The sequence below is a fragment of the Bacillus rossius genome, assembly GCF_032445375.1.
Source record: "Bacillus rossius redtenbacheri isolate Brsri chromosome 4 unlocalized genomic scaffold, Brsri_v3 Brsri_v3_scf4_2, whole genome shotgun sequence".
Classification (NCBI taxonomy): domain Eukaryota; kingdom Metazoa; phylum Arthropoda; class Insecta; order Phasmatodea; family Bacillidae; genus Bacillus; species Bacillus rossius.
In genome coordinates this window covers 48,651,087-48,663,523 of record NW_026962011.1, presented here as the reverse complement: position 1 = coordinate 48,663,523, position 12,437 = coordinate 48,651,087, and the positions used below count along the sequence as shown (strand labels likewise).

The 12,437-nt window shown below is 42.6% G+C and overlaps 1 protein-coding gene across 1 annotated transcript in view; it reads right to left on the bottom strand.

Annotated features, from left to right (window-relative positions):
- The window catches only part of LOC134541856 (chitinase-like protein 3), an 80,674-nt gene that overhangs the window by 6,597 nt on the left and 61,640 nt on the right, over positions 1–12,437 (bottom strand). The window contains exons 6-9 of the mRNA XM_063385555.1: positions 11,532–11,663; positions 8,853–8,980; positions 4,639–4,765; positions 1,715–1,900 (exon numbers count right to left, since the gene is read on the bottom strand). Coding sequence (XP_063241625.1) covers positions 1,715–1,900; positions 4,639–4,765; positions 8,853–8,980; positions 11,532–11,663 — 573 coding nt within the window. The remainder of the gene's footprint in view (positions 1–1,714; positions 1,901–4,638; positions 4,766–8,852; positions 8,981–11,531; positions 11,664–12,437) is intronic.

Genomic DNA, 12,437 nt, shown 5'->3' with positions numbered 1-12,437 from the left:
CGCCAAGCACAAATAAGATTTTTTGCAGCCATGCTTATTTCATTGCTACCAAGATAATATTCCAAAGTAAATCTTTTACCATTACAATCAATATGCCACTACATCAATACATCATTCCATAAAATCTGAACCGAGAATATTCAAAAATGTTTTATTTATTTATTCTGTCCTCATATTGAAACCTTAATGTTTAATGTTGGCATTCTTTGACAGCACATTTTTTTGACGTGAATCGTCTTATAAATCCATTAACGCCGGCTGCACGCACGAAAAAGCATGACTCATTGTCATGTTCCACCTGAGCCGAGCGTGCAAGAACCGGCCAACCACCGTGCGAGAAAATCTTCTATAACATCAAACAGGTTAAGGCGGGCTTTTTTAAACTATTTGTTCGTGATTATATGTAAACATTTTTTTTTGATGTGACAACGTCTAATAAATCGATGAACGCCGGCTGCACGCACGAAAAAGTGTCCCGTAACGCACATTGTCCCACTACGGATGTCCCACTACGGATGTGTCCTGTTTGCTCATTGTACACATGCGTGGCATCTCTCTTCATGCTCATTGCACGCATACGTGGCACAGTGGCGGATCCAGGATTTTGGTTTGGGAGGGGCTTGACCCAGCTGAAGTTAGGCTTTATCAAGGCAAACACTAAAACAATAGTGGACCCAGATGCTTTTGGAGGGGGCTTGAGCCCCCCCCTCTGGATCCGCTACTGACGTGGCATCTCTCTTCCACTCAATTGGAACAAGCATCGATTTGACTTTTCAATCATATTTTCATTGTTTGAATTATTAATATTATGTAATTTAACGATCGTCCACCGATTTTCAGCACAATCGGTACGGTTATTTAAAAGTAAATTTGAATATTCAAATACGTTTTGAACCAACAATGGTGTTTTACAGTTACACATAATAATTCAAATCACACCCGGGATATTTTGCACAAAGTTTTAAAAAATATTGTAACACATTATAAATAAGTTTGGTGTATTTGGGATGCATATTTGTTCTAAAATCGTGTTATAATAACGAAATAATATTATTCCCCTACCGTGATCAAAATTTTTATAATTATTTATATAACATCTGAAACCATTATTTTTCAACTTTTTGCGTGGCCGTGCGGGTAGCATCGCAAACTTCCAATCCAAAGCTTGACGGTTGGAATCCTGGCAGCTACGAAATTTTTTTTGTACTTGTAGAAATAAATACGGCGCACACAACATTTCAAAAGTAATAAATATATTTGAATTAATGAGTGCAAATAAAAGTAAATTTATTAATTAAATTGTACATTTCATCTCACTCCTTTGTATCCATACAAAATAGTGATAATTCAATAAAAATGATTCAATTTTATTCATAAAAGTATGCAGAGGTAGATTTTATCAATTAAAAGATAGAAAAATTAAAAAAAAAATTTCTTCCTCAAAGAATATAATATTTTTAATGCCTAAATGGTTTGGTTGCAAAAACCTATTATGGCTCAGTCTCAGGCCCAATATGATATTTCCTTTTCTTCTGGATCAATCATTTGATCAATTTTTTGTTATGACGTTGTCACGTTAATCTATCGCCCGTAAATTTGACTTTACAGACAACCAATTTTTTTTTTTAAATTAAATTTTTGCAATAACTGTAAATAAAGTTTTGAAAATTAAAAAAAAAAAAGGTATGCAATTTTTCATTAATGTTGGACGGACCTCGTAGTAGCCCAGGTAGCCTGGGCGGGCGGTGTAGGGTCCCGCTATGCCCGCCCCCGCCGCGGGCGCCCCCAGCCCCCGGGCGGCGGCAGAGGCCAGCGTGAAGGCGCGCCCGTGCAGCGGGAACCCGGCCAGCAGCTTGCTGCGGGGCGCGCCGCCGTCCACCCACGCCGCGATGCTCGCCCTCTGCGCCCACAGTCAGCGGTCCACTGCCAGTCCACACGCCTCGAGTGGTGGCGCGGATCAGCGGAACTTTGAATGTGCGGGGCAGGGCCGGTGCAAGGTAAATTGGCGCCCTGGGCGAAAAACCTTAATGCCCTGCCCCCCCCCCCCCTTCACCCCAAACCGGACGGACACCCCAAAAAAAAAAAATTTCCTTGCCTCAAAATACATCACGTAAGCTTAAGATTTTGTCAACAATCAAATGTAAGCAGGCTTGTGTTTTTTTTTTTACGTATTACAAATCATAAACAGTTCACCGTGGACTTTAAATAATTACTTGTATCAGTATGAACATTCCAAACTGTTACAAAAATACATTTTCATATAGTTTAAATAATCGTTAAACATGTTGTATGAGCTGTTATGTGTCGTGCTGCACCGCCCCCAGCTACTTGGCGCCCCGGGCGGTTGCCTAGTTCGCCTATATGGACGTGCCGACCCTGGTGCGGGGCGTGGCGTAGCCCAGTGGCGTAGCGAGCGGGTGGCAGGGACGGCCCCCACCAGGGGCGCAGGAGCAGGGAAAAAGGGGGGGAGGGGCGGTCGTCCCTGATGCGACGGTTTCGCGTTACTGAACCCTCCCACCTCCCCTTCTTTGATCCAAGAGGGGACGCCATTTTCGATTCTGGCCAGGGGCGCCAGTCACCTTAGCTACGCGAGAAGCCTAAGATGTCCATCAAGTTCTGTCCCTGCCCGAACACGCCCGAATATTCACCTTCGGCCAACCTCGGGATTTGTTTTATTTTTTGCGCAGGAAATATGAATTCAAATATTAAAAGTGATCGGTTAGGTTAGCTACATTAAAATAAACAGAGAAATATATATACATATATAAATAAATAAATATATAAATAAACCCGAGGTTGGCCGAAGGTGAATATTCGGGCGTGTTCGGGCAGGGACAGAACTTGATGGACATCTTAGGCTTCCCTAGCTACGCCACTGTGTGTAGTTTACATTCGAGACAAAATCATTCTTTAGGGCTCTGGAAAAATAAAAATTATATTAAGTTATATGTTATAAAAAAATTATATATTAATATGTATTATAATTAAAGCTTAAGATTGTTACTGTAATATATATATATATATATATATATATATATATATATATATATATATATATATGTATATATATATATATATATAAAGCATGTGCGTGGAGTCCAAGCGTGAGAGAAGTGAAACTTCTTGCTTATATTAGATGTAGGAAACATAATTCTCTTTGACTGAAGTGGCAGATATATGTATGTATGTGAGTATGCGAGCACTAAATTATGCTATCTCACTCTATACAAGTGTGCAAGTGTGCAATCATGCAAGTGCGCAAGTATGCTGCATTATTTCTACCTCTCCCTTAAAGTCTCCTCCTCTAACGGTTCCCCAACATGTACCTAACTATTCCCCTCATGTAATAGAATTTTTCGTAACGCTCGAAAATTGTAACCTAACAGGCAAATAATTTTCACTTCAAAAATATTTTAACTAAACAAAGTTCAGCAACACCCGAGCATTTTTTTTCACTGTCGTAATTAAGCGGGGTGGTTTACATTTCACAATAATGTGTGAAAATAAAGTTGTTACCCAATTATTTAAATGAAAAATTCTATGGCAACTACATTTATTGCTGTAGTTGTGGAACTTTGTTCGATTAAACATTATCCAGATGCTTGGTTTTAAATACCTACTTCTTAAATAATGTTTTTCTACTATTACAAAAAAAATGTTTTCCAACTGCAAAGAACTATAGCAACCTTGGAAATCACTTCAGACCACCATATATATACATAAAAACTTGGTAAATAAATAGGTATGTTTATATACCTATATATATTTATTTGTGGAACATTGTTCAACTAAACATCATCCAGATGCTTGGTTTTAAATACTTCTTAAATAATGTTTATATACTATTACAAAAAAAATTCCAACTCCAAAGAATTATAGCAACCTTGGAAAACACTTCAGACCACCATATATATATATATTTATTTATATGAGGAACATTATATATATATATAACACACACACACACACACACAGCTTTGCAATAATCCTGCACATCACCCAAAAACTGGAGAAAACTAAAGGAACGAATGAATGTATTATAGCTAAATGTCTCATCAAAATGTTTTTCATTAGGAATTTTTAGGGATTTTGAAATGAGAATGGATTGCTGACGAATAAATGGGGTGGGAGAAACAGAGGTATCACGACAAAACCTAACCACCACGTTTGCCACTTGCAAAGTATACTGAGTTCGCCCCGCCGAGAATCGAACTGGGATCACATGATTTGGATAAATAAAGAGGCAAGATACAAAACCGAAAGACTCCAATTGGTTTGAAAAATATCTAGGTCCTTATAAGTTGATACAGTGTACATTTTTTTTTTCAAAATAAGACTTTTTAAAAACACAATAGGTACATAATTTTATGAAATGTCTGAAGTGATTTTCTGCTACAAACATTTTTCCCTGCAAAGTAATTTGGCTTTTAATATTAATTCTGCTGGCAAAAACAATAATACTACTAACATACACTATGTTGAGGTCTCTGCAGTACATTTACGTAAGACAAATTTTCAAAACAAAATCATGAGCAAATTTTTAAAACATAAAAACTGTTGGAAACAATATGGCGTCTTACGGTTTCCCATCTCCACCCCCTACAGGGCAGCAACAGGCCGCATCGCCGGGCTACTCACGATGTTGAGGGCGGAGCGGTCGCCCACGTCACTGGGCAGCGGAGACAGCGGCGAGTGGATGCCTGTGACGTTGTGCGTGGAAGGCGTGTGGTAGTCGAACGTCATCACCGAGATGTAGTCCACACTCCTGGCAAGCAACAAGCACCTGAGATGTAGTCCACACTCCTGGCAAGCAACAAACACCTAAGATATAGTCCACACTCCTGGCAAGCAACAAGCACCCGAGATGTAGTCAACACTCCTGGCAAGCAACAAGCACCCGAGATGTAGTCCACACTCCTGGCAGGCAACAAGCACCCGATATATAGTCCACACTCCTGGCAAGCAACAAGCACCCGAGATGTAGTCCACACTCCTGGCAAGCAACAAGCACCCGAGATGTAGTCCACACTCCTGGCAAGCAACAAGCACCCGATATATAGTCCACACTCCTGGCAAGCAACAAACACCCGAGATGTAGTCCACACTCCTGGCAAGCAACAAGCACCCGAGATGTAGTCCACACTCCTGGCAGGCAACAAGCACCCGAGATGTAGTCCACACTCCTGGCAGGCAACAAGCACCCGATACATAGTCCACACTCCTGGCAAGCAACAAGCACCCGATACATAGTCCACACTCCTGGCAAGCAACAAGCACCCGAGATGTAGTCCACAATCCTGGCAAGCAACAAGCACCCGAGATGTAGTCCACACTCCTGGCAAGCAACAAACACCCGAGATGTAGTCCACATTCCTGGCAAGCAACAAGCACCCGAGATGTAATCCACACTCCTGGCAATAAACAAACACCCGAGATGTAGTCCACACTCCTGGCAATAAACAAACACCCGAGATGTAGTCCACACTCCTGGCAAGCAACAAACACCCGAGATGTAGTCCACATTCCTGGCAAGCAACAAACACCCGAGATGTAGTCCACACTGCTGGCAAGCAACAAGCACCCGATACATGGTCCACACTCCTGGCAAGCAACAAGCACCCGAGATGTAGTCCACACTCCTGGCAAGCAACAAGCATCCGAGATGTAGTCCACACTCCTGGCAAGCAACAAGCACCCGATACATAGTCCACACTCCTGGCAAGCAACAAGCACCCGATACATAGTCCACATTCCTGGCAAGCAACAAGCACCCGAGATGTAGTCCACACTCCTGGCAGGCAACAAGCACCCGATACATAGTCCATACTCCTGGCAATCAACAAGCACCCGATACATAGTCCACACTCCTGGCAAGCAACAAGCACCCGATATGTAGTCCACAATCCCGGCAAGCAACAAGCACCCGAGATATAGTCCACACTCCTGGAAAGCATAAAGCATATCCAAACAAGCCTCTGGGCTGATAAAACCATCACCAACATCATTAGCATTTTCACCATCGTCGTTATCACTGGTAGCTTCAAAATCATAATTATAACCATCGGCGACATAATAACCATCATTTTATTATACCATAATCATTAATTTCATCATTATCATAGCCAGCATCATCATACCATCATACATTATTATTGTTTAACTTTGAAATATATGCTTAAGCCTGAGTTTATAAGCTTTGCTAGAAACGCAATAACGCAAGGGCGCAGCACGCAAGAAACGTAAGCCAACCACGGTAGTTCATCATAACATCCAAGTCACTTTGCTTTGATTGAATAAACTATAGAAAATTTATTTTTCATTGTCGCCTTTCTATTCATAATTAATGTTTTCATAAAAACGAGTAAAATTCTTAATGATATGATTCAAAAGCAATACATTACTTTCATTGTCGAATACACTTTCCGATTGTTTAATAAGTAAAATTTTGATGCGTGTGGTGAAACAAAAAAAAATTAAATTAAAATAGTAGCCATTTATAACTACATATAACGTCTGCATTAAAAAAAAAAAAAAACGTTTTCAGTTTTCGGAACACTTCACTTCAAATACAGAAGATAAAGACAAGCATAGTTTATAAACGGGTCTTCGAAAATGTCATATTTAACTGCGGAAGTTTTTTTTTCAAATGCATGTTTGACAGATGCTGACCTACGCAAACTGGCGACTGTTAAGCGTAATTTCTCTACTTAGTAAAGAGTAAACCTGTAAACTTTATTTGGTTAAACGTCGAAGTTCCTGACCGTTGGATTGGTAGTAATTTGTAGAGACGACAGAACTATTTTCCGCTGCCCACCATGCGATTTCCCCCCCCCCCCCCCCTTTTGGGTCTTAATAAAGAATCTGGTCTACGTTCCGCCAAAGTTGAGACACAGAATTGAAGAGGAATGAGAAATCTCACAAGTCACGGCAACGTCCGCAACATTTCCCACTCGCGAAAATCTTAGCTCGACCCAGCCGGGATTTGAACCCCGGTCGCCTTGTTGGGAGGCAATTGTTCTAACCATTTTTTTTTTTTTTTTAAATTAAAGATGGGTGGCACACAGGCAAGTCTTGACAGTCACCAGTGTGCCAATCATTTACCCCCCCTTAATGTTGTATTGCTATGTCATCCCGAGTCATTGTGAAATTGGAGTTTTGAATGTTGGCGTATTAAGGCAACACAATTTACATCCATGTCTTGCCCGGAATTCGAACCCAGAGCCCCCGCACCGCAGCTCGGTGCGTTATCGACTGCGCCACGGAGGCCGACTCTCCCCCTCGACCCCGCGCTTCTACAATTAACGGTTGAAAATATTTTTGGCAAAACAACAATTATTGGAAGGGAGGTATCGATTTAAATTTTTTGGAAAAAAAAAAAGAAAATACAAATTGAACATGACGCCTTGCGGCCGTGTGTCTCTAACGAATTCAATCCTTTAGAATGGAAAATTTTTCCGAGAAGAAAAGAGCGAGAGAGAGAGAGAGAGAGAGAGAGAGAGAAAAGGGAATGAAAAAAAAGGCGGATTGAGTACGGTAGGCGGTTTCGAGTCTACGCCCTTTTGTTCCGGCAGTGGAATGTCAACAGCGCGGTCCGGTCGTAATGTCCGGCAGGGGCCGCAGTGCATAAGGACTGACCTTTTGAGTAATGGCGCTACGGGATTCGCCCCTACGTCACGCGGGCCCGAGCGAACTCCCTCCAGTTGCATTAAGGCGAAGCGGAATTGGCTGGTAGCTTTACAGGATGTTGCGTCGCACAGTTATGCACAGAGAAGTGTTATGCACGGCTCCAGGCAGTCTTTTCAGGACGGGCTTTCGCACAAAAAAAAAAGACGCAGTTATAAAAATTACACGAAATGTCAGATTGGCCTTGAATATTAACAAATTAATGGGTTAAAATATTGAACCATAATAGTTTCATTCCACTTTTGGCGAAAGAAAAGTTAAACACATGATTTTAAGCACTTAAATAAACATAAATTTACCCTCCAATATAAATGGAAATTTGGGCTCGGGAAGGGAGTAGTAGGAAAATATATGTTCAGGAACAGACGTGGGATCCGGGATTCAATATACTAACTATAAAGGGTCAAAATAGTCACCCAAAATGGCTGAACAGTCGCTAAAAACGCTAAACATATCGCATTGTCAAGGTAAAATTCCTTTGTTAAGAGAAAAAATCCCTTGTCGATGGGAAATTTCCCGCTTTGTTTCCCCAAAATTCAGGCGGAGAAAATAGCCGTCCTCACGCACCAGCGATCTGACCAGGCACATGCTGAAAGCAGGTATGTTAGTAGGTGCATCTCTCTCAGGTGTCAGTTCCCTGAGGTACAGGCATGGAGTTAGGAATCATCAGGAGATGGCGTGCTGCGACGTAGTTGAAGACACTTTTCAACCCACCGTCGCCATGACCTCAAAACCCAATTTTTTTTTTTCGGAAATGGCACTTCACCATGCCTGATGATCGCTAGTAAGTTATGAACTTGAATTTCCATCGTTAAAAATGGTCACTTGCATAAAATACAGTTCTTCAAAAATTCTTTCTGCTATGCAACCCAAGTTTGGGGGTGTCCCGTAAACATGGCGCACTTGGTCAGCTGGACATGTACATTAGGTTCACACCTCATAAATTCATCAATACTCCCCCAGGCAGATAATCCCGTCAGGGCGTAGGTAGACCTGGTTAGGAGAAAGACGGTTCTTTTACATGCCTGACACTGTTACCAGTGCCAAAACATGGGTTCCGAGAACCGGGGAAACAGATTCGCCATTTTCCGATCGCGGCATGTTACTGGTGAGCGCACGGCTAGGTCGAGACACCTCCCTGGACAGCGAGCGAGGCAGGCTGTACTCACTGCGCCACGGCCCGCACGTCGTAGGCGGTGCCGACGAGGCTGGTCGCCGCGCCCACGGCCGTCGTCAGCAGCAGCTGCTCCGCGTGCAGTCTCCGCCGCAGCTCGCGCAGCAGCAGCACGTAGTTGGCCTGCAACAACCGCCAGCACCGCTCCATGTTGTCTTCCTGGTGGAGGGGTGAACTATGGTTTATCAGTGATGGTGGTGATGGAGGTGTCCTGGATGGTCTGTGCTCTAGGGTGTTTTCCTGGTGTCCAGCGATGGTGGAGGGGCGACCTGGGATTGTCTGTGATGCTCTGGGGGTGACCTATGGTTTATCAATGATGATGGTGATATTATCTTTGAAAGATTTGTGCAATGGGAGTGCATGACTTGATGTAAGCTTTTGGACATACGTCATTGCTAAGCACATGTATGTCTGTAGAAGAAAACTAAAAAAATACCCAAAAGACAAAAACACAAACTAAGCAAACAATTGCTGTTGTCAACATGATATAACACCACATAATATTCCATAACAGGAATATGGTCAACAAACAAAGAAAAACAAAGAAAAATGGACTAAGAGAACGAACCCCCCCCCCCCCACAAATGATGACAGCAGCGTATGTCCAAAAGCTTACATCAAGTGATGATAGTGATGAAGGTGTCCTGGATGGTCTGGGCTCTAGGGTGTCTTCCTGATGTCCAGTGATGGTGGAGGGGCGACCTGGGGTTGTCAGTGATGCTCCGGGGGTGACCTATGGTTTATCAATGATGCTGGTGATGAAGGTGTCCTGGATGGTCTGGGCTCTAGGTTGTCTTTATGGTGTCATGGGGTGGCCCAGTGTTGTTATAAATGTGACCTAGGGGTTACCAATGATGGTCTGGAGGTGTCCTGCATAGTCTGGGCTCTGGGCTGTAGGACTAGCGTCCAGTGATGGTATAGGAGTGTCCTAGGGCTGTGGATGTGTCCTGGGAAATCAAAAGATAGTCTGGGCTCTGAAGTAGCATTCTGGTGTCCAGTGCCTATACCTACTAGTGTCATGGGGTTTTCCAGTGATGTTTTAGATGTGACCTGGAGTAGCCAAAAATGGACTGGAGGTTTCATGAGTAGTCTGGGCTATGGGGTGTCTTTCTGGTGTCCAGTGATGGTATATGGATGTTCTGTGGTTGTCCAGTGATGTTACGGGAGTGATGTGGTATCCAATGATGATGGCTTGGGCTCTCGAATATCTTTATAGTGTTCAGTGATGGTATACAGGAAGTTCTGTGGTTGCACAGAGATGTTCTGTATGTGACCAGGGGGTATCCAATGGTGGTCTGTCCTGGATGGTCTGGGCTATGGAGTGAATTTTGGTGTCCTGTGATGGCTTGGGGTGTACTACCATACTGAGCAGCAAACTAATGACATTTTTTGGGGAGGTAAACATATTAATGCGGAATCGAGGGAATGATGCCACGAATAGATGAGTACAGAAAGTGGTACACAAGAAAGTGATCGCCAAGGACAAGTATTTTTCGCGAAAATATTTCTTAAATATCAGGGTGTTAAAATTCTATAGCATCATCTGTGTTTTCGCGATTGGTGAAGTTTCTTTCATGTACATGCCCACGGTCGGCACACGAATCACAAAAATTTCTTGCGGAAGTGAATGCCGGTCTTAATTGCCCGCAAATAAGGTAACGGTTTCTCTCGCAGACGGCCGTCAATTAGGTACAGGAAGGCACCGCCAACGCGGGCATACATCATTGTAGTCTAATGAGCGTTCACAATGTTTTACCGAAAAATACTTGTCCCTGTGATCAGTGATTCCCATCTTTAACATAGTTTTGATAACGATCCTAAACATGCAATGAAAGTGATAAATTTCTCATAAATGCATGGTATCCCTCCTAAATATTTTCAGAAAAAATTCAAATTAATAGAAAATGTAGTACATCCACATGGAAAATTGCCCATATAATTGTATAGGTTAGTAACACCCTTGAATACACGAATATTTAGCGGACACATTTCAGACTACACATTTCCAACTCCCGTTAGAATCCAAGAAAGATAGGGGAGAATACATGTGGCACAAGTTTATGGTCTTTTAAATTTTGACGTGAAGTTCTATTTTATATTAAAACTATCTGTACCCGGCATGCTTTGCAATGCCACGTTAAAAAAAAAAACTCTGCTTTTTAAAGTGCTTTTTGGATACACAGTATTTTTAGTTTTCCCGTCTGGTGCGTACACGCATAAGTCAAAAGTTTTTCCGACGCGTGATCAAGCCACATGCAGCTGTCCATGCGAGAGTACAGAGTAGAAGGAAGAAGAGGAAGAGGAGTATGAAGATGAGGAAGAGGAGGAGGGAGAAGAGGAAGAGGAGGAGGGAGAAGAGGAAGAGGAGGAGGAGGAGGAAGAGGAGGAGGGAGAAGAGGAAGAGGAGGAGGAGGAGGAAGAGGAGGAGGAGGAAGAGGAGGAGGGAGAAGAGGAAGAGGAGGAAGAAGAAGAGGAGGAGGAGGAGGAAGAAGAGGAAGAGGAGGGAGAAGAGGATGAGGAGGAAGAAGAGGAAGAGGAGGAAGAAGAGGTAGATGAGGATGAAGAAGAGGAAGAAGAGGAGGAAGAAGAGGAAGAGAAGGAGGGAGAAGAGGAAGAGGAGGAGAGAGAAGAGGAAGAGGAGTATGAAGAAGAGGAAGAGGGCTCGGCGCCTCACCTTGTCCTCAGGCACGCCGCCCCTCTGGGTCGGGTACTCCCAGTCCACGTCGAGGCCCTGGAAGCCGTGTCGCCGGAGGAACACCACCACGCTGTCCGCGAACCTCCGCCGGCCCTCCTCCGTCGACGCCATCTGCACAGTTAATTTTATGAAATAAAATCATTATAACTGCAAAATAACTATTTCGAATCTACCTGAACCGCATAAAATGCACCGACTTTGAGACAAATTGTAGGAAATAAATAAAAATTAGCCCACTCTAGCCCGGGGTTGGGTATTGTTCGGTTCACTTAAGTTATGAACAACTTGTGAAAACTTAATTATACCATTTTTCCTAAATTGAATAAATTTTGTATATTTTTCAAGCGTGGCATTATTTTTAAGAATTCTACTTTAAATTTCGTGTCTGAGTTTCGTCTTATAAGTTTATTTGCAACAACAAGAGAATACCTGAATTTGCTTTTTACCAGGTTACATGTATCTACGGGGTTGTCTGTAAAGTCGGTTTACGGACGATAATTTTACGTGATAACGTCATAAGAAAACATTGATGGAAAAATTGTATTCTTTTTAATTTTTCAAATATTATTTACAGTTTTTACAAAAATTTAACTTAAATAATTTGTTTAAATATAATCACGAACAATAATTAGTTAAAAAAAAAGCCCGCCTTAACCTGTTTGATATTATAGAAGATTTTCCTCGCACGGTGGTTGGCCGGTTCTTGCACGCTCGGCTCAGGCGGAAAGTGACAATGCTTTTTCGTGCGTGCAGCCGGCGTTCATCGATTTATAAGACGTTATCACGTCAAAAAAATCCTCGGAAACCCAGCTGCCGAAGAAGTGGTGTCGTCGGCAAGTGGGTGTCCAAGGATGTTCCTCGTAGCAAGCACAGAAGGATTGGGGG